The 22753-nt window shown below is 38.1% G+C and overlaps 1 protein-coding gene across 1 annotated transcript; it reads right to left on the bottom strand.

Moving 5' to 3' along the window:
- Window positions 1–109: 109 nt before the first annotated feature.
- Window positions 110–21627, bottom strand: GPLD1 (glycosylphosphatidylinositol specific phospholipase D1). Its single transcript, XM_062498664.1, has 25 exons — window positions 21531–21627; window positions 18624–18679; window positions 18055–18133; window positions 15413–15510; window positions 14492–14602; window positions 14185–14233; window positions 13661–13715; window positions 12918–13025; window positions 12193–12220; window positions 11968–12107; window positions 10951–11016; window positions 10591–10711; window positions 9927–10066; window positions 8762–8948; window positions 7690–7800; window positions 6622–6696; window positions 6014–6170; window positions 3803–3944; window positions 3179–3278; window positions 2992–3085; window positions 2253–2429; window positions 1781–1941; window positions 1495–1521; window positions 1352–1402; window positions 110–187 (listed from the first exon to the last, which is right to left on the bottom strand). Exons 1-25 carry the CDS (start codon window positions 21625–21627, stop codon window positions 110–112), a joined length of 2508 nt encoding a protein of 835 aa, XP_062354648.1.
- Window positions 21628–22753: the final 1126 nt, after the last annotated feature.

Here is a 22753-nt window from a genome sequence, read left to right as displayed (position 1 = left end):
TTGATGTGGTACGTTGGTTTGTGTGGGTTGAGGAAAGTAGCATAAGTACTACAGAGATTCTTCACTAGAAGACCAGGTGTGCCCTGGTCTTTAAGGCTACTGTGAACTTTTAGAGCGAATAGACAAAAAGTCTTCCACCAAGTCGAGCTTTCGCAGAACTTCTCTCTGCTGCCACTACAAGTTCTTTCTGCAGACATAAAGAGCAAAGGTTAGCAAAATGCAACTGCAGGTGCATGGCTGCCTTAAGCTTCCCTCATGGATTTTAACCATCTCATTCATGTCACATAGAAATGTGATGGGAGATGAGAGAGCAGCCCACCTCGTCAGAGTAGCAGTTAAGAAAATAGTTTGGCAAACAGACTACTTCATTTGAGGAACTGGAGCAAGCTGGAACCAAATAATGTGTCTCTTGCCCATACAAACTGCTTTTCAGGGCTAAGATCAATAGGGATGAAGTGGGAGTGATGGTGCTGTGGCAAGAGAACACAACTGTTTCGAGAATGGCCTCACTTGCACTTAGCAGTGCCCATGTTTCAGGTGTTGGATTATTCACCCCAGTCTAGCTGAGAAGGATTTCCAGGTGTTTCTCCACTGCATGCTTTAAGACAAGAAGTCAAACGCCATTTGTTGAAGACCTCCTCAGCCTGGTACTGAGGCTTCCTCTGTACTCACACAGAGAACCCCAGTTCTCATGGTGGTGATGCTAGAGTGAGCAGAACATTAGAACTCAGTACTAAGAACATTGAACAAATACTAAGCAACCTTCCAGCTGAAAAAAAAAAAGGTTCCTCAGTGCATCATACAAATGTAGCAATTGGTGTTTGGTAAAGGAATGAACATCTGAGGGAAACAAAGAGAAACAGGTACACAAACACATCCTAAATCAGTCAGGTAGGAAGTGGACCTCTGTGCTTAGAAACACATGACATATGATCGGCGTTCACTGCAGGTGGTAGCCAGGACAGCAAGTCTGTAAAGACTAAATGAGGGGGATAGTTTTGGGTGCCTGGTTTGCTCCACAGCTGAGCATTCACTTTTTATCCAGGTTGGCATGAACAGTAAAGCAGGGAGGCACCTACGCTGCATTTCCCATGAAACCTTTTGGTATACTTCTAAGCAGTTTAGAATTCAGGCTGCTTTAAGTGATTAAAATTTTTTAATTTAGGTGCCAAAGTTTTGGCAACTCCATAGCTCCTCAATCTATAAAATGGGTTTAATAATCAGTTCAGAGAGTGACTTAGTTAACTGTGTAAAGAACTTAAGACTTGAAAATTTGTAAGATACCTGTGAGGTTTTAGCTAGTGAGGCAGAAGGATGTTAGGAAACAACCAACCACAGTAATTTTTCTCACCTTTCTTTCAGATTTCACAGTGGTAATGGAACTCCCAAATCTTGATAGTTCCTGTAAAACAACATTGCTATTTATAATGGTCCTATGTTTTTTTAAGTAGGACTTTTTATTTTCTCTCAATAGTTTGTTTACTGGTTACTTACCTCAGGAGAAACCAGGACATACTGTGCCTAAAGAATAAAAAAAAAAAAAAGAAAAGTCAGTGGAAGAGAGTAGAAGACCAGTATGATAACCCTAGCTCCTAAACAGGAAAGTAATTTAAGGACAAACAGGAGAAACCAAATTGCAGAGATTCAGAAACCAGAGAAAAGCTTTTGTTTTCTGGAACCAAGGCAGAACACTCTTGGTATTTTCACTGGATGTAATTAATTAGTTGTCATTCCAAACTTATGTCCAGAATTCACTTTTGTGTGAATTTCACATTCTTACCCAGTCCTCAGGACAGGGAGATGTCCATGATGTGCAGTGGCCTGTCACATTCCCTGAGGATGCCTGTCTGCCATTGTAAATATAAACACGGCCAGCAGCCCCAGCAGACAGGATTGAGGTGACACCATCAGTTCGCAGTGGGGATGCCACAATCATTTCATCTGCACATATTACAAAGAGGACATAACACAGCAGAAGTGAATTAATGGTAGACCAAAACACAGGAGAGCTGGCATTTACATGCTTCTAGATGACACCATTCCTATTAATGATGGCAACTAAAATGTTTCACTTTCTGATTGAGGTGCTTGGGATTTTAGAGAGGCCTCCATGTAGGGCACAATGAAATACTGGTATAATTCAACTGAGAAAGTAGACTGTGTTTAGCACTTGTATGAATATGTAGGTGACCAATTTTCCTGTTGCCAAAAGCTAAACACTTCACTTCTGGTCTAGATTCACCAAGTTTTACCTAGCCCATCGCTATCCAGATCACTTAAGTGTATGTCTCCTCCAAAACGAGAAAACCTCCTGTCCCCACTGAATGTGCTGAGTAGAGAAGGTTTGGTGCTGTTTGACAGGTCATATACCAGAGCCAATCCAGCTTGATGCAGCACTGAAGACATAAATAAAATCCTAGACAGGCTGTCTGGAAAAACAACAACAACAACAAACTAGATGTTGAGCACCAGACACAGAAAGTCAGGTTTAATATTTACAATTATAGGTAATACTGGCGTTACATAACATGGACAAAATTAATATAATGTTATCAAATAGCATCAACAATTACATGGGATTAACATTAATGAGCATAGGAAAAAAAACTTTTAGTCATAGTACCAGGGCAGAAATGCATTCAAGTTAGACTTCTGCAGTTTGACATCCTCAATTCATTACTGTCTACTGCCAGAGTGAGGGATAAAATACTGTCTTGTTTCAATTCTGAGAAATATGCAGTGTGCTTGAAAACCACTGTTACATAAATTACGCAAAGTAGGAATTCTGTTAAGCCCGTATTAAGAAAAAAAACCACAGTAGAGAGGACTCTACATATAAAGCATATACAGGTGATTACAGTGATTTCTAATTATTTTTTTAATTACATGGCAATTTACAGGTCCCTTTTCCCTTAAACATTGTATCTCTCTTCAAGTCATGCAGAAACAAATATCCTAAAGCAGTAATGGTCTCCAATTTTCAAGACATACCTGCAGTAGGTGCACCCACCACCAAAACTTTCCTTGTGTTCCCAGCCACAGACAGCACACCACTGGCCAGAGACAAACCCATTCTTCCCATCTCCTGTTAGATTTTTAAAACACCTATGAAATTTCTACAGAACAGCACTTTACTTCAAATTATTCTCAAGATCCCATACTGAAGAAGCAGCCCTACCTTGTCTCCAGTTATCTCAAACCAGCGCTCTGTACTTGGTGGGTTATACCCGTACACCTTCCCAACACTCTGTCTGACATCCGGCAAGAGGGGATTGCAGCTTGAATTAAAATGCAATATATTATTGTACATGTTATCCCCTTTTACTTTGCAATATTAGTGCCTGACAGATTCTAGAAATCTACTTCAGTAATTCCTATACTTGCTCTAACTAATTACACAATACTAAGAGTGCAGACTTGGTCTGTCTATCCACTTTTTTATCATCCAATACATCTTTGTGTTTAATTTGCTTTTTAAAATGCTATCTTGAAGTAAGAGCTTTCTGTATGGTTATTTAAGGCACATTTACTCATCAGCACTTTTGTGACTCCTCTCCCTCCCCAAGAAAACACAAGAAATTCTTGGATGCCTTTAAATAACAAAGACCTGCTCTAGAGAGGGTCTAAAAACACTTGTCTTCATAAGGAAGGGTGAAAACATAAGAATATTAATCTAATAAGAACATTCTAAGCAGAACAAAAAGAAAACTTCCTAAAAAGCTGTAAGTCTAATCTATTGCAAATCTTAAACTTTGCAGAAGTAGAGCAGAGTGAAGACAGCAAGCTGTCACATGCAACACACCTAGAACAAGTCTTCCATGTCGGGCTACCAATCAGCAGTAATGTCACGTTCTCCAGCTGGCAGCTGGCAAGTGAAAATCCAAACCAAGCATAGTTTTCTTCCCCCTCCACCATCCAGTTGGCATCCTGTATTGACAGAAGTCCTGAGAGACCAGAAAAAAAAAAAAGAGTTAAATCTTGGTGTGTCCTTGCATTGAAAAACCCATTTGCAATCCTCCACTGATTCATCCTACAACAACAAGTTTCTCTGTGTGAAGTTACACTGTCCATGACACGGTATCAGTAGTTGCTGACTTTGCTTGCTCACCCTGCAGTCCTTCTGGCTGGTGAAAGCTTTCATTTGACAGAATTTCTCAATCCTTCCCATAGCCTACATGAAGTACATGAAAGCTACCACTTGAGCCTGCCCTAAACTACTTACTGTCTATCAGAACTTGTAATTCTTCAAGGGTGCTGGGTGGGAGAGCTTCAGATCATTCTGGCTATTATTTAAATAATTTGTTCTGTGCTTTAGATTTACAAAAATGTCAGTTAGCAGTGTTTTGAAACCCATGTTCTTGTGGTTTCTAATTTTACATGAATTAGAATAAGCTGCAACAATTAAGCATTATTGTAAATCTTAACTACATGATTCCGACAAAGCTGCCCAAGCTTTACTATTTAGTTCCAATATGACATTTCCTCCATCACTCACTAGAAACTTCATCACCTGTACTCATTAACTGTATTCATTTGTAGCATTCTTCTTTAGCCACATGAAGGAACATACACAATGATAAAGATTCATTTGTTGAGGTTCATTTGCAATTTTCCAAGAAAGAGCAGTGAGCCTACCCTGGACTCACAATCCATAGCTGGAACCCATTGCTTTAGCAAGGTTTCCAATACAGTTTCCCACAACTGTTCTTGCATCCAAGCTGGGACACTGCAGTATGGATGAACAGAAAAACAGACAGGAAAGACCTGGTTGAGATGATCCCTCTGACAAGAGAAGAGAACCATGTGTTGTTCTCTGAATGCCCGAACAAGTAGAGTGACTTCAGGGTTCAATTTTTTGACTCATCCTGTTGGACACTTCATTATAAATTATTTAGACAGGGCAACAAGATGCCCTTTTGTGAAGCTGGCAGATAACAGGAGATTGCAGGGGGATGGTCCCATTCAGAGGCACCCAGGCAGACTGAAGTAACAGGCTTGCTACATTTGGTCACAGTTTTGGAGGTAGGCACACAACTGAACATGCTGAGATCATGCAACAACAGCTAATGTTTATTCATGGATGACCCCTTATAGAAAGTTCAAAATTTCCATGCTTAAACACCCGATTAATCAAAGTCTCAGCAGCACCCAGCTCCCTAGCCAACTAAATGTCTACATTCTAAATTAAATAAGATTAGCTAAAGTCTCTAGCTTAAATTTAAATCTAACCTATCGTTACCTCACTCAACTTGTTGGCTTCTACTCTTTAACAAACTAAACAAACCAAATTAAGTTCTGTTATAGCCAAATTTATCTATACAGTTTCAGACCAGCTGTAGCTGTCACACAGGCTGACAGAAACCTCACAAAATTCAGTGAGGATGAATGCAAAGCCTGGGAAAAGAGATGTCCTTGTACTGATAAATACAGCTGGGGAACAAACTGGCTGAGGAGCTGCTGTGTGGAAAAGGCCCTGAAGATCCTGGTGGACAGAGAGCTGAGTGTGAGGTTCTGACAGCAGACAACCAACAGTGCCTCAGACTATGTAGGCAGGAGCATGGCAAGAGATTGAGAGAAGTGATTGCTCCCTAGATCGCACCTATAATAAGCTGTTCCATAACAGGAAAGACGTTGACAAACTGAAACAAGTTTAATAGGGGTGTTCCATGTTTTCTGTGCCTATAAGAGCACTGTGCATGGTGGGAGGACAATAGACAATGAACATAAACTGAAACAAGAAAGGTTCACTCTGGCTGTAACAAGAGATATTTTTCCCTATGAGGACTGCCAAAAAGTAGAACAGCTGCCCAGAGTGGTTGTGCAATTTCTGTCACTGGAGATTTTAAGATGCAACTGGACAAAGCCCTGAGCAATTTGGTCTGACTTCACAGCTTATTGAGTAGGAGTGACATTCTCTGAGATCACTTCGGACCTGAATTATGCCATGATTAATTAGGAACAAATAACCAGTCACATAAACTATGGGAGGGTTAATTTGCTCAACAAATATTACCTTGGTCACTCCTGTTGAAATGAGAGTAAAATGCAACCACAAATCCTCTCTGCTTCCCACCACCGGGTGCATATGGAGAGCCCACAACCAGATCAGCATTTCCATTTCCATCAACATCAGCTGCCAGGAGGGACCAACCAAAATTACAGTAGGAATACTGCAATAAACAGTTAGTTTAAGCCTGAAATAGAACTGAAACCATCAATTCTGTAGCAAAATAGAACAATTTAATTCTAAAGAGCTAACTTTACTTCTGACAAAATTACCCTCCCACTCCTTGGATTCAATTTTGTTTTCTTTGTTTTTTTGTTTGGTTTGGGTCAGGGTTTTTTGGTGGCTTTTTTTGGTTTTGAGGGTAATGCACCTTTCTATTCACCCTGCTGCATTCCTGCACTGGGGTATGAATGTCTTTACCAAATACAATCTATCTAAGCAAGGACCTGCTTGCTCCATCCCCATAAGTCTAAATTTCATTGCAATGATAAGTTGAATTTTAACATTCTTATTTTAAGACCATAAGCTCTTTCCCCTTTTATCTCTGCCTGTGTAGTCCTGTGTTAGCCTGGCTAACAGGATAGTATAAACAGGACATTACATTATCAATATACCTGACAAGTTATGGTAACATTTGGCTGAGGTGCCAAGCCTCTTCCTTCAGTTCCAAAGTAGATATACACAGCACCCTAAACAGCAGAAAAAGAAAATAAAACATGAGAGCACCTGCATGTCAGTATCAAGTATTAAATCCAAGGCCAATCACAAAGAGTGGAACAGTTCTGCAAGGGCTATTCATACAACTTCATTTTCCCTCTCAGAGCCTTCCTGTAATACTTTCTTTCCCACCCCAAACCTAAGAATACCCATGAGTAATGGGTACTGCTGTAACCAAGCAACAAAATAGAGAAGTACATTTTCATCACACTGCGTGTAAGGAACAAGGGAAGTATAGTGTACATTTATACTCATAATACACATGTTCAGATGGCTCAAATTTTGATAATTATTATTTAATGCAATGGCAAACAGTGCCAAGCACAACAGATGCACACAATTTTCCAAGAGGTGAGTCTAAATAAAAACAATTTAATTTTTTATTTAGATAGCTAAATTAGTATCTAAAATTCTGAAGAGTTTTATGCTAAATTGTTTAAATCAAAACATTTTACCTCTCGGTTTCATGTCCTAAAAATACTCAGGGACCATTATACAGAGACTTATCTGGTAAACTGAAAGTCATTAAAGCCTCTGTAACTTGATTATTTTAGCAATTTATTCTGTGTTCATATCACAAATTAGATATCATTTGTTGGCCTTGTGACAGCATATGACAGAAGTCACTGACCCACGAGGTGTTTTCCAGACTCTCTGTTCCTAAACAAAAAAAAAGGGTACATTTGTATTTTATTAATGGCCCCTTACATTTCTAGCATGTCGGTGCTGCAATGTAGTTCATATTTCTAATGTGCAAAAAGGCCACTGAAAGAGAAATATAGGTAGCTGTCACTGCTCTAGTCGAAGTACCCACAAAGGTTAAAAAATTCTGTTTAAATTCCAGTGTCACACTGAGCTACAACAGAAATTCTCTTTTTCATTTCAGTGTTTAAAAAAATACATATCAATAAAAACATTCAGTTTGGAGAGTCAAAAAAACCCACAAACCCATGCTTGTTGCTTACTTTGTAAGTAAGATACTGAGATCCCACAGAAGGTGCTCCAATTGCCAGATCTGGCACTCCATCCTCATTGAAGTCCAAGACTGCCAAGGCAGAACCAAATCTTCCTGAAGGCTAAAAGAAAAGGGGTTGCTCTCATGTTTTCAAGTCAAAACCATGAAAACCAAATGTACACTTGCACAGGGAAGAACTGGAAACAGATGACAAAAGTCTATCCAAACAATTATTTTTCTTCTAATTAATAACATGACAAGACACTAATTCAAAGTCAACTGTGTTAAAATTAAGGACAACTGAATATAATAAGCTGTTGCTTTGCTATTTTCTCTTCTGCATCCAGTGCATGTTATGTCTTTCCTGTTGACAGCATTATGACTGAGAACCACTAAAACACTCTGTTAGAAGACAGCAGCTGCTACTACACAGTTTGTAACCACAGAAACAAATTAAAAAGAAATGTATCTAATTTCTCCCTGTTATCTTCTTTGTGAATAAAGGTATTTTCTACAGAGGATTGTATTTAACGCTCAAAAGGGTCATTTGCTCGTATTTCTTGGTTACAAACAAACCACCATCATGTCAAATCAGAGTTTTCTTTTTTCAGTACTCTTACTACAGACAAAATTATCTGGGGAGAAGTTATCAATTAATGAAGAAGTGTAGCCTCAAAGGAATTAAAACATATTAAGATAAAAATTTCAGATTAAAAAGGACAGGAAACACAATATTTTCTTAAACGCAGGGACCAGAATGAGCTATACTGTGACTTACAGAGATACAACCTGATTTTTATTTAAGGGTACTTTATGGTCTAATACTCACTTATCTGGCACAGTATTGGAAGTGAACCTACAGATTACCATCACTTTAATTGTTCCTGGGACTTTAATAATGATTATTTTTCTTGAAAACCATATGACACCATATGACATCAAGAGGAGTGTTTCAGGAATAATGCTCATGCACATTAATGACACCATGGCACTTTCAAAATTCAACAATTTTCAGGCAATAAAAAAAAAAGAAAACAAAAGAAGAAACAAAAAAGTGACAGGTATCTGCCTTGAACCCTTACCTGTTGACCCTGTAGTACTTGGTCAGCTTTTGCATCCAGATCCATGTTCTCTGGTGGCAAACCTGTCTGGTTGCCATAGACCACATACACCCTTCCTATTTGAACATGGCCCATGGTGCTGTATCCTGGTGCTCCAGCCACCAGATCTTCATATCCATCCTGGTTTAGGTCAGCTGAGATCAGTGCCCTGTACAGCAAGGGAGTCAACAAAATCAGCATTAGTTTCCAGACTACCACAACATTAGTGGATAAACCACACATAATTTCAGATAAACCGGGACCTGTGTTTCCCCATATTTTTTTGGTAAACACCTATACAGCATTTCTTATATCATATATTTATTTGTGTTTTCTGGAATTAAGTAAAATCAGAAGAATCAGCTTTCATCAATGCAGCTGAGATCTGTAGGAACTGATTTTTACTAACATTAGGCACCTGAGGGTAATCAGAGCAAGGAGCATGAAAAAAGGCTGTTTGCATATGACAAAGAATACAAAAAAAAAATCTTTTAAATTGAACATCTGATTTAATTGCTGGACTTGACAGGAGATAAGCAAACAATCACAGGTCTCAGCAACATGTTGGAGTTTAGAGAGGGAACATGGAAATAACTAGCTACTGTTAATTTAGCCAGAGTGAATTACACTCAAGAATCAAATCCAAATTTTGAGACAGAATAGGGGAAGTAAGATAAGTAGTAATGCAAATTTGTTTTACTAATCTTCCCTGTTGCAGGTTAAAGTAGAACCTCATTGACAAGGAGAGAGAATATGCCTCTCTCTGTCCTGAGTCCATCTTTGAATTCCCTACTAGTCTAGAGGATTTCCAAGAAGTCTTGCTAGACATCATTAGTCATCAACCCATGACAGATGATTAATTTTGCACAAACATCATCCAACAACCAATAAAGGGTAGCTTTATTGTTCAGAATTAGAGCCAATGTTAGTTCTAAAGTTGTTTCTTTCCATTCTGAACTTGATCAACATCTGAAAGAAAAATCTGATGTGTTAACTTTCTGTTCTGGACATACAATATAAGCCATTCCCTCAGATCTGTATCACCAATTGATTTGCACTGTCACCTTTAAAGAGTATCCAAAGGACCAATAATAATATTTTGGATTTTCAGAAATTAAGAGGAAGGTGGGATGAAAAAATTACCAACCATCCAAGCCTTGCATAGGGTGAAGTCAGAAAATATGAAGCTGCTGGCTTGGAGATGCGCTTAGAAGATTTCTGATGTGTAGCTCCTAACGCTCTCCAGACATTGGTTTTAAAAGCACGGTTTATCAAGCGAAGGGATTTCTGAAATGAAAAGGATAAAAGGACACAACAGTGGTTAAAACACAGGTTGAAACTCTAGGATGTTTCGGAACACCTCCAAAATCAAGTCATCAACAGCAGAAATCACCGCATGGATTAAAGAGGAGTCTGACACAGATCATAAGCACCATTTTAGGAAGACAAAATTCTGTATGCTTTAAAGGGAGCACTACTAATTGTTCACTGCTATGCTTTACTGGGAGTTCTTAACCCAAAAAAGGCATCATATGTCTGAAAAATGTAAATACTAAATATATATATATGTATATGTATATAGTCTTTTTTGGCACTGCAGGATGTGTTCTAACTTCACTATACAATGAGTAAAGTTTAAAAATAGAGTATTTATGATGTACATATATAGATTAACAATGGTACTGGAATGTCCACGAAGTCACAGTTAACATCCAGAGACCCTGCTCCATCACGCAGCATTTCAGACAGACATAAAAACAATTTTATATAGAGATGAATTTTACCTGACACATCTGTTACTTCTCACTTACTGTTGCCCAAGGCTGTAAGTTGAATTGAACTCCTCTCTCTGTATAGTTTATATTCTTCTCAAGTGTTTCTGTAAGCAAAGAAGTTGTATTCTTGTGATGGTCATGTTTTGATTGTTTGTTTCTGCTAAAATAAAGAAGGCAGTGATAAGAATTAATAGAACTGAAACAGTGACTTGAGGTAAAAGCCATTCTTAGGTTCTGCACAGTTCCTTTATACAAAACTTAGTTATTCAGGCTAAGACAATCTCAAATTCATACACAAAAAATTACCCAAAATATCTCTAATTTTCAGTAGCTGACTGCTCACATTAGCAGAAGACTCTTATCACTGAAGTTTTAAACCATCAGATCTATACTTACATGTGGTTGTCCTTGTGCTCCTTTGTGCAGTTTATGAACAGAGGGTTTTCAGGCAGGTAGCAGTCACTAAAGAGAAATACACAGAATGCACTTCAAAGATTTTACTACAATGGAAGTGAAACTAAAAATATAACTTTCATTCTTACTGATTCCTTTGTTAGAAGTCCTCAGTTTTCTCAAGAAAATAAAAATCAGAGCATCATCATAACCCTTAGAAACCCCTATGATATTTATTTTATGACCTTGATTATGTTCTGTATGAATATCACATCTTTATAGAGCTCTTGAAGGAAACTTATTGTAACGTGCATGTGTATGAATCTGAAGCACTTTTAAGGAAAGTGCCATTCTGGAACAAAGAATGTAACAGATTGCGCCATTCTGTATTTCAAACATAATTTCCCAAGATAGTAACCGTGACATTTTCCTTATAAATTTTTGGATTGATTGCCACTGTTGGTCTTCTAAAGGTATTTACAGAAAAGTTGTATTTGTAAGAGACCTGTACAAAATTAAACTTCTATAAAAATATGAAATTGCGAGTAGTAGCCCAAGTTTAAACACTAGAATATATACTCCTACTCTTTGTAATGATATTTGCCTTCAGAGTCTGAAGGTAGTATCTGACCTCTCCTCAAAATGGACATCTTTGCTGACTGATGGCAACAGCCAAAAAGTGCAGGCTCAGGTTGCCCGTCCAACCTCAGGGTATGGCTATGCAACATTTAAGCAAACCCTTGAGTATGTCTTAAAGAATGTCCCAGATTTTCCCTGCTAAATATCACCTGCGCATGCCAGAGGCGTGCAGGGGAAAAGAGCATGAACACATGAAGATACGAACTCAAGGCCTGAGTAATCCTGTGCACTCAGGTAAAAGGTTGATGTGGAAATCTGCTTGTCCAAGTGAGGCTCTAAGCTCAGCACCTCTTCTAGGGAAAAATCCTGCCTTAAGAAGAACAGTTAAGTGGGTAACAGCGCTTGACTACTGCATGTCAAAATTCAGGACACACACTATACCTGGTTCCATTCTCTAGCATATGGCTGGTCAGCTCAAAAATGTTGTTGGTCCAGAATGCCATGTCATCCACTCCTCCAAGGAAATATTCATGGAATTTCTCCACCAGAAATGAAGATTTACTAGCAAATGTTGGAAAAAGCTGAGATAGGCAACATACTCAGTAAGATAGATCACATCATCTCCATGCTACATGTTCATTTTTATAAAGAGAACAGAAGGCCAACCTTGCCAACAAGAAGCCTTTCTCCATGCCTGAAAAAAAGATCAGAAACAAAACTTGCTTCATTTAATACTTAATTATTTAAATAGGTCTTTTCAAGAGTTCTATATGGTAAATACTATGCAAGTCACTATATTTCCATGTTGGTTGTAAATATATTTTTAAAGTTGTAATGTAAAAAGTAACAACATAAACCTTATTGCCCCTAATTTTGAAGGATTCAGAGTTTTTGTAAATGTTGTGTGACACTTGGTAATTAACTGAAATACAGGATACAGCTAAGTTGTTCAGGATATTCAAAAGCAGACACTGCCTGATATCCAAAGTCTCTTTTGAATTATTTTTGGACTTGAAGGCATCTACATAAAGTTTAGACAATGCATTAATCTAGAGACTCCTTCTGTGCATGATAATTATACTGCTAACTCACCACAGTGCAATGGTACTTAAAGACACATTCTCAAATAAATAGGCATAAATACGTTAAATGTATAAATGCTTTAAATAGCTAAAATTCACCATCTGTGATGCAATAATTAATTTAACAGCCATTAAGCTGTCCAAATTTGAATCCTAGTCATTAAAAAAATTCGGATGTTCAGTGATTTTGGGGTCTAGGAGGGAGTCTTTGTTGCTTACATCAATGTGTAAGGTGTTTCAAATACAACTACCATATTTCTCCTACACAAATTTCACTTATAAAAACTCAGGCAGAGATATTCAACTTACAGTTCAAAAAACAGCAGATAAGTACATTCAGCAATTGCACTTTCAGTTATGATCTCTTTTCCATAAAATTCCTTATAGATAGCTGCTAGGTCTTTGACAGGTACATACCTAGAAACAAAAATAATGTATTATAACAATAGATGTTCCACATCACCCAATATAAGATTGCAGTTCTTGTAATAACAAAAGCCTATAAAATATTCCAAATTTCAAAAGAATACATAAGGTCATAAAGATTTACAAATACCAGGATTGCATATGTAACTTAGAGAAAAAAAAAAAAAAAAGGAAAAATGGGTATCTAAATCTTCTGCTTATTTTTATGCTTTTAAAACTGTCTGAATTCAACATCTTCAACTTCCAAAATTTTAAATAAATCTCACTGAGATGGCCATTTAACTGAGTTATTTAACTAGCTGCTAGGACATTCCAGGAAAAGATTTTCACTAGTTATTTTATATATAGCTACTTATAGCTCTTTTTTCTCTGCTGTGCTCCTATACATAAAACTCTCTTCTGTCCTGCCAGTTTTTCACATCAGGGAACAGTAAATATGGATATAAAGAATACCAAACTCATAGCATTTTACATAGTTGCAAGGGTTTCTTTTGGAAGAAAAATAAAGGGCAGCATTTTGTTAAAACATATTAATACAGAATTATGTGATATTATATGTCATATTATTATATATGATTATACAAAAATAAACCTTAAATATTAAAGAAGCAACCTCATTGTCTTACCAACTTGATGCCAGGTAACTGAAGTCCAGCTCAAACTGACTCACTACATCTCCTCCTGAGGATGAAAGAAGGAAAAAGCCCCACATAACCCAACAAACAAAATCTCTTATCTGTCAGGGTGCTTGAAGCTATGTATGGCTCTTCTGTATGCATTTATACGGCAGATCTTCCAGCTCTACGTTTAGAATACACAAATAGTTCACCTGAAGTATGCTGCATGTTATACCTCCCAAGAACAATGTACAATTTAAAATCACAGTAGTGACTCCATCCAAATCTTAGCATCCTTTGGTCTGCATTTAGGCTTTAATCCAAGTGTCCATATGCCTTATCACATCTCATGAAATCTGAGGACAGGTACAGAAGGGCTTTGCAAGCCACGGGGGAGCACAAGAATACAGTGTCCTTATGCCATTCTTAACTCTTGCGTTGCCCAGGACAAGAGCCAGAATCAATCACCATGGTTTTAAAGAGGACTAGTCATTCCAATACAAGGATTTATGATTGGCAAACAGAAACATTACCAAAATCTCCAACACTGTGAGCTTCTGGGTATGAACCATGAAAATCAATCTGGAGAAAGAGAAAAACAAGAAAACTGCCTGTTTCTTTTAATATGAGCAGAAACAAACTCTCCAAGCAACACCAATGTTTAGAGGTCCCAAACCTGACCAACTTCACTCTTACGAAGTTTGTGACATTGTGTCCATCCAAAAATCTTCCTGAAACAGAGTTCCAGCTTTTCTCTTTCCCCCCCACCACAGTCCAAAGCGAATCTATCCATTCCAAAAAATCCAGTTGTATCAATATATATAAATAATACAGGCTTACTTCTCCCATGGCCTTTAGAAATCCTTGGTCGATGCCCAGGCTATGCCAGCTAACATCTGCCACAATATGTGAAGCAATTCCAAACAGGAAAGCCACCAGCTTCTCTGTAGCCTACACAACAACAATCAATTTGTCTGTCATTTGTCTGTCATCACTAACATAAGAAAATGTTAGTATTTTCTGTATGTGCATTATGCAAGGATACAGGTGAGAAGCTCGTACAGTCCAAGAGTTTACCAGGACAAAGTGCTGACCATCGCTTGGTGCTGTGGCCAACTTTTATAACTTGAGAAGCTTTAAGCAATTTACACAGTCCAAGACCATAGAATTACATGGTTGATGTGAAGGTAATTTGCATACTTCAAGTTAAGTATGTACTAAATTGTTTTTCTGGACCAAGGAAAAGCACTTGCACTTCCAAGGACTGAACTCCTTCTGCCACCATGATTGTTGTGTAGGCAGACAGAGGAGAGAAATACATTCCTCTGTACACTCGTTTTTGATAAATTATTTTTCTTTTCCTCCTACATAGCTCACAGACCATTAACAAGACCAAATCTGGACTAAATTCAAGATTTCACAAGTGAGAAGTCTAAAAGGTGTCTGGTTTTCAAATGACAAACCCTCAATCAGATCTCACAGGACCATCAATCATATTTAAAAGTAGTTTGGACATATTAAATCTATCATAAGCACCAGACCACAGTGGAGATAACTGAAAGACTTTATATGGAAACTGTAAATTTTTTGTATGGTAAAGATTAAAACAGGATTTCAAATGTTCCTATCTAAGCAGAGACTTTAAAATAAAAATGTTGGGTTTTTTCTATACCTCACAAAGCATGAAATTACAACTAGTGAAGGTGAAGAAAACAGTTGAAAAACAAAGTAAATCAGGCAAAAGCTAATCAGTTTTCTTACCTCTTCCCAAGGCTGAGGATAATTCCTTCTGATGTAGTCAATGCTTGTTTTGAGAAATGGTGACCAGTGAGTGTCTTCAGATACATCATGGAACATTCCTGTTGCAATGAAATTATATCAATATTTGATTTATTCCTTGTGGGAAAATGAAATAGAAAAAAAGAAAAAGTTTTCACTATTAAATACCCCACAGACTTTGTTCAATTTCATGTCAGACAGATGGACATTTTTTTCACTCCAGCTAATGAAAAGAGCCAAAAGAGACTTATTTTTATCTGATTTATGCCATCAAAACAGATACTAGTGATTTACCATCTATGATTTAGGTTTGAAGCATCTGAAAATTTTGTGCCTGCTCCTTCTCCCTGTGCCTGAGAGTAGGTTCAGTACAATGAAAAGCTGACTCCCTAAGCAGAGAGGATAAAGAGAACTGACAGAGAACATGTTGACTAAATTAATGCATCCACTTGAATGACAGAAAAGCTGTAGGGAATGGCAGCCAACTCAAAATGTCATGTTTTCTGGCAGTATCAGTTTCCACAGAGCAGTGGAGGGCTATGTCATCATTATGACCACAACCATTTTCAATAGAAAGGTAAACCAGCCAAGATACAGTCAGTATAGAAGGAGGAAAAGGGAAGAAAGCAGGAAAAGTCAGGTTTTGTTTGAAGAATCAATTACTATTCTCACCTGAATTTAGGCAGAAAAGATTGTGTAGGATATAATAGTGACCTTGCCTAAAAACTTCTGTTTACTTACATGAAGCTAAGTGCAAAGGAATGTTGACATAAAGAGATCAAGCAGCACACAATGTTGAATTCTCTAAGGGGAAAGAAGGTAGGCAGGAGATTGTTCAGATCATCAGTACTCTTGCAGGAAGAGTGGATGTTTGTTGACACAGCAGAATGAAATGGCACAATGTAATGGTAGATCAAACACTGGGAGAGCAGAGCTTGGGGATGATTCAGTTACCTGTTGGCCTCTTGACATTTCACAGTGCAGCTGAACTAGATAAAAGAAGGATGGTACTTGCTTGGCCAAAATCAGAGCAGCCTTCTACATCTAAGCTTGTCTCTTGTACAAAGACACAGTCCGGATGGCTTTATTCTTTATCTTGTCACACAGTTAAAACAGCTCAGGTCTGAAGAGGGACCTAGTGCTTCCATAATGACTAAGGAGACCACTGACAAGAGGTGTCCAACTCTAACAAGGAAAGACAGACTCCAATGTTAGTGAAGGAATGAAGATTGGATACTGCAGCTAGAGAAGCTCTGACCTGGTATAAGACAGGTCAAGGGTTAGAAGGGTAAGACGAGGCAGATAGATATAACCAAGCAGAAGCAGGAACTGAAAAAAATCCCAGGAGAACATCAGTCATGAAAACAAGGAAAGCAAGAGTGAAGTTTGGGGCAAGGAGCTGGCAGAGCCGGGCAGAAAACCGAGACCAGTGACCTGATGAGTGACAGAAGACAAAACCAGTATTAAATGCTAGAACAGAGAGGTGATCTGGATGTGAACTGAGCACACCAGGATATGAACCAAGCAGCCTGTAGTTGGCATAACCAACAGGCAGCATCAACAACCTGTCTGAGAATTTCAGCTGCAACAGTGTGATTTTGTTCTAAACCAAAGATCCTAAGTGCACCTCAAATTTAATGGAATTTGCATGGCCCACTAAAATAGCCTACTTCAAATAATTTAAACTTTGACTAATATATCAACAATATTGAAGCCAGTAAGGCCAGATATCCTCACACAAAGTACTTATCACTGCCCTGTCCCTGGTACCTGCCTAAACATCCTAATAATTTGTAGCTGGAGGCTCTTTAACCCATTTCTTAACTCCTCACTATCCAGATTTACCTTTTCAATAGCAAATATCCTACAGCAAGGCATAGCTGACCGTTTTATAGCTCTAATGTTGCTGGAGAAGCTGATTATGATCAAGATCTGATCTTTCAGAGATGAAAAATCAGGGGGCCACTTGAAAGTCAAGACAGTTTTTACAGTTATTGCAAGAGGGTGCCAATTTTTTAATGCAGCCTTTTGATCTGCAAGAAGCAAAATCAAGACTGACATTAATTTCCAACAAGAAGCGTAAAAGGCAAAAGACTTACTCTGGAAAGGAAAGGCTTTAAACTGGGATGTTATGAACACTTGCCCACCCACCTGCAGCAAGTCCTATACTACTTTGTTTTTAGACATTTTAGGGATTTTTAGATTCTCCTATCCTCTTTTTGACTGATCTAACAGAAACTAATAATTTTTAATACAGAAATAGCTTTAGGCCTTTCCAAAGATTTATTAAAAAAGATCATTTTGTCCTCTCTGTATTCAGTAATCTGACCTAATTTACTCAAACAGCATCCTTCTATCAAATTGCCCTACCAATTAAACAGTTAAATTTACCCTAGAGCTACTTTCTAAAACACCTTCAAATATGGTATTTCATTATAAAATCTCTAAAATCTCAAAAAAGGCTCTAATAAAAATGGTGGATAGTTTTTTGCAGGAAAGCAAGAAAGCATTTTTGGTCACACTTAATTTCTTACAATGTAACCATTTTCAATCCACTAAATTCTGTAGGATTTTCACATAAAAATGGAGTTGTTATAACATTGGACTTATAAAGCTTCTCTTACCATGTTTGCAGATTGGAGGATAAAAGGCATCAGGATAAATGCTCCCAGCTTGAAAAGCATCTTGGTGATTTAGTAATAACTGGGGAAAGGATGGGGGAGGAAAAGGAATCACAATGTTATTGCACAGCGCAAAACCACATTTTACTGCCAACATCAAAGATACATTCTAAATACAAGTATTATCTTCGTAAAATACACCATGTGGTGCACAAACCCTTGCAGTCATTTTGCTGTCCTTAGGTTTGTTAAATCTGCTTTCCCAAAGTCTTCCACTGATTCTTCTAATATAACTGCTCACATAGAGTATGACTAAAGAAGATAGGAAAACATGAAAGAAACCACAAAAAGTATATATATATATATGTATATGTATATATATATATATATACACACACATTGGTATAATTGTTATATTTCTGTAATAATATGCAGAAGGAGTCAAATTATTTTGAATAAAAATAGATTAAAATACAGTCTGGGCACAACATTGATGAGAATAGTAAAGAAAGGCAAGACAGGAAAACTTTCAGAAAAAAGTGGACAAAATTAGGCAATAATATGCCTCCTACCTGTCTATAATTAACACTCCCTTCATGCTTAATGAAAAATTCCAGAGCTCTGTGTGCTGAAAAACAATATATTGAAGTGTTGATTTATAGGTATTGTGTCCAGGCCCACATCTTGTAAGAAGCACTAGCAGAAGCAGAAGACACCATATTTTCATACCTCAACCAAGTGCCATGTGCAGAAAACTCAATTTCTCACAGAACTGTTTACCTGTGAGAGGGTGTGTTTTCTCACCTAGGGAGTTAATAAGGAAGTGCTCTCTCTGTGGCACATCTTCAGTCTCTCTCTAGCCCCTAGCTCCCAAACTGACCAACCAAGCTTAAATCACAGGGAAATGAACTCCCCCTGTCCAGAAATGAGTTACAGCAGTGAACTGACAGGACCAAACCCAGCACATGTAAAACATAGACCATAAAGTTCTACCTGGACTGTATTCAACCTTCGTTGTTGTCCTTAAGAGTGAGAAAACTATGTTGGGAATCAATGCGGGTGTTTAACAGTTTGATTAATTTTTAACATGCATGAAAAGTAACAAAAATCCAAAGTCAGCAAGGAAAATAACACTATTTATTCACCCAGTCAGCAGATATTCTTATTGCCAAAACCTTTATTTAGCTGGCATAACAAGTGGATGAAACAAACTGACATCCTTTTCTTTAATGAGGTCTCCTAATTAATATTAGATCCCAGGAATAATCTATCAACATTATCCTAAAAATACCCAACATTTCCTCTAAAGCTATTTACAAAGATTGAAGTTAATTTGTTCCTTACCAAATAAATCACATCACAAAAAACAAAAAAAAGAAAAACACCAAAACCAAACAAAAAAACCCAAAAAAATTCCCCCCACCAAATCCAAAACAATCAACCACTATTCTGAAATAAGATCTAGACAAAACTGTGCGGGTTTGAATGATCTTTCACTTTGAATTTCACCCAGTAATTTAATCATCCTTCTACAAATAAGATACCTTAAAGACAAGCTTTGTATAAGAAGAGAAACAACAACAACAACAACAACAACAAAATAATAGGCAATAATCTAAAATTTTAAGGCTCAGACATTTCTACACACACCTCTGATTCCAGTGTGGGAGAGCTGCAGTTCAGCAGTTTGCTTTTTCTGCCTCACACCTCCCCCACACTTCTCTCACTGCTCAATCGGGCCCAGGTTCTAGAGCTCCAGCTTTACAAGGAATTCTGTGCCAGATCCCACAGTCCCACAGAGCCTCACAAGTCTGACAGGAACCCCTAGGGTGTCCCCACTCGGACCTGCCTCCAGGCACGGCCGTGCAAGTAGGACACAGCCCAGCTCTGCCGAGCACACTGAACATCATCAGCATTCTGAACAGGCAGAGCTTTTCTCCATTTTAAAAGTACTTTCAAAACTCTGTACAGAACTTCTTTGGTGCTGGCTTTGAGTGAGAGGAATTCCTTTCTACGGCTTGTTGTTTGGTTTTTTTTTTTTTTTTGGTTTTTGTTCGTTTGTTTTTTGGTTTTATTTGTTTGTTTGTTTGTTTGTTTGTTTTTGTTTTCCTGGAGCACTCAGTGTTTGAATTTTGGAAGTACTTTCATCTTATCATCATAGACTTTTATGTGCTGTAAGAGAACTCATTTTAGCAACATCAGAGCTGATCAGTTTAATGTAATTTTCTGACAAATGGACAAAACTTGTTGTAAACTATGACCCAACAGCTCAGTGCACACACAACTACTCAGACAACCAAGATCTTTATATTATATAAACACAAGCTTTCTGCAACATGCTCCTTTGATGAGAAAAAGAAAAATAAATTACTACTTTGTCATTTTTGTAAGATCTGTAAGCTTGTTTCTCTTGCAGATCTTTTTTTTTTTTTCAAACACACTCTATTCTGTTAAGTCCTCAGAAGCTCATACTCACTAATTAGAGCCTTGAGCCTGCAGAGCTGTGTGCATTTGCCTAACCTCAGGCAGCATGACTTCTCCTACAGATTATTATGGGTTTCTTGACACATTGTTAGGAAAAGCAAATTGTTGCAGGATGCTGAACATGACCAACACTCAGGAAGTGAACACACTCCAGTCTCAAACACCATGAATAATCCCAGTCTTAAATTTTTTTCAAAGTTGCATGTATTCATCTGAGAAAATTATCTGAATAAAAGCAAAAGCCTACATTTTACCCTGTGTTTGAACAATGGGTTTAGAAACAAAACCAGAAGAACAAACAATCAAAACTGCAAATTATTATGAGTAGCTGTTTCAGAATAACCTCACACTGCTTGTGTTTGTGGTTGCAATAACTGCAGAAGAAACCAGATTTTAAAAATAGCACAGGCAAACAAGAAATTCAAAACAGAAATATTTCTCCATTTTGATGTTCACTCTGCTCACTCTTTCATTCTCTACAAGTCTAGGCTGTTCTGGCTACAGAGAGCAACCTACCAGAAGAAACACAGAACAAAATGTTTATGATGTTAGTTACAGATAGAAACACATTACAGAATTTTATATACTTGTAGAGGTATGGCATAATTAATACAAAGTTACCACAAAGGACTTGTGTTATTCTTTAGTTTAAATATAACAATCCCATGAACTGCCTAAAGCATTCCTTTTCTTCCTCCAAACCAAACTCTGCCTACAACTCACAGACAAAAACATTCCAGTTACATAACGCCTGTGTCTTAGGAGATGGAAAAATACGCAACTCAAGTCACTTCAAGCATTTTACTTACAAAACCAGTAAACTTTCAAACTCCAAAATCAAAATACTCATTTATCCTCTTATTCACATTTTTAAAATTATGTAGACTGTTCTTTACTTTAATGTTATTTCCTCCCTCTGCTTTCCAGCTGAAGCTGAATTTACTTCTCTTCACAAGAAATTCAAAACACAAGAAAACATTTTGAACATGTCTTACCTATTTCAACATGTGTTGAAATTCCACACGGAATACATCTTTGACAGAAATGGTAGAGTATAACCAGCAAGACAAACCAAATCTTCAGACCAACCATGATGCCAGCTGGCTCCAACTGTGGTTTTCAGAAGCCTGGAGCAGTAGCACTGTGACCTTTGAAATGTAGGCTACGGAGCATGCCTTTTCTTTCACACATATTGCTGACACAGCAAGCAAACGACTGCCAAATTTGAAAGGCTATTTTATACTGATGCTTTCTTTTACTGCAAATAAAGTAATTTATATAAATAAAGAAATAAACTGTGGGTATTCTCCCCACTTCTGTAATATCTCTGGGATTCGAGCAGTGTAAGCAGTGCATCATTGCGCAGCAGGAGTGAGATTTTTGTTAAATCAAATAGCATAGCAGAGTATCCTCTTCAAGTTTGTCCAGCTCGTGGTGCACTTGCCTTACAGCAGCTACATCCCATTTCACAAAAGAAATTATAGCCAATTGCCAAAGCAATGAATAGAAAAACACTAGCTCCTGAGTTTCAGGTAATACAAATTTGTAACCTTCCGTGAGCTGATAGGATACTGCACATTTAAGTCTCGGTTTTATGATCAGTATTGAAAGCTCAGCTGATATGTGGGAGACTCATGGAAGTACTCCTGGAGGTACTCCTGGAAGTGTACTGCTATGAACTCCTGGCTGCAGAGGCTGGGCACCCCGTGTTTCTCTGCCACCGTTCATGCATGTGGAACAGCCACACCAGTCCTCAGCGAGATGGTGGCACTGGGCAGGGCATTTGCATGACCCTTGTGCCAGAGACTGGCCAGCTGTCATGGGGCCCAGTGGCTCACGGGCTCCCATGGGCCAGTGCTCCTGAAGTAAAGCACAAGTTGAAGATGAGCAGACTGAGAGCCCTGAGACCTTATCACAGTCTGCAACTTCCTCACCAAGGGAAGAGGAGGGACACACACTGATCTCTTCTCTGCGGTGATCAGCGACAGGACCCGAGGGAGTGGCACGAAGCTGTGTCAGTAGTGGTTTGGGTTGGGAATTAGGGGAAGGTTCTTCACCCAGAGGGCGGCTGGGCACTGGAACAGGCTCCCCAAGGAAGCGGTCAGACCAAGCCTGACAGAACCCAAGAAGCATTTGGACAACGCCCTCAGGCACACGGTGTGACACTCGAGCTGGACATCGATGATCCCTGCGGGTTCCTTCCAACACCAGAGGACAT

Source organism: Cinclus cinclus, chromosome 1 (genome assembly GCF_963662255.1).
Source record: "Cinclus cinclus chromosome 1, bCinCin1.1, whole genome shotgun sequence".
Lineage (NCBI taxonomy): Eukaryota > Metazoa > Chordata > Aves > Passeriformes > Cinclidae > Cinclus > Cinclus cinclus.
Note: the sequence above shows the minus strand (reverse complement) of the source record. Positions and strands in the feature narration are given on the sequence as shown.

What these genes read in the sequence shown, in the direction of transcription:
- GPLD1 (XM_062498664.1), bottom strand. Translation starts at nt 21,627, where the DNA reads ATGGTTGGTCTGAAGATTTGGTTTGTCTTGCTGGTTATACTCTACCAT. An exon ending in TCACAGTGTTGGAGATTTTG is followed by an intron (nt 13,716 to 14,184) that starts GTAATGTTTCTG and finishes TTTCATCCTCAG; the next exon opens with GAGGAGATGTAGTGAGTCAG. An exon ending in ATGTTACCATAACTTGTCAG is followed by an intron (nt 6,171 to 6,621) that starts GTATATTGATAA and finishes TGTTTATTGCAG; the next exon opens with TATTCCTACTGTAATTTTGG.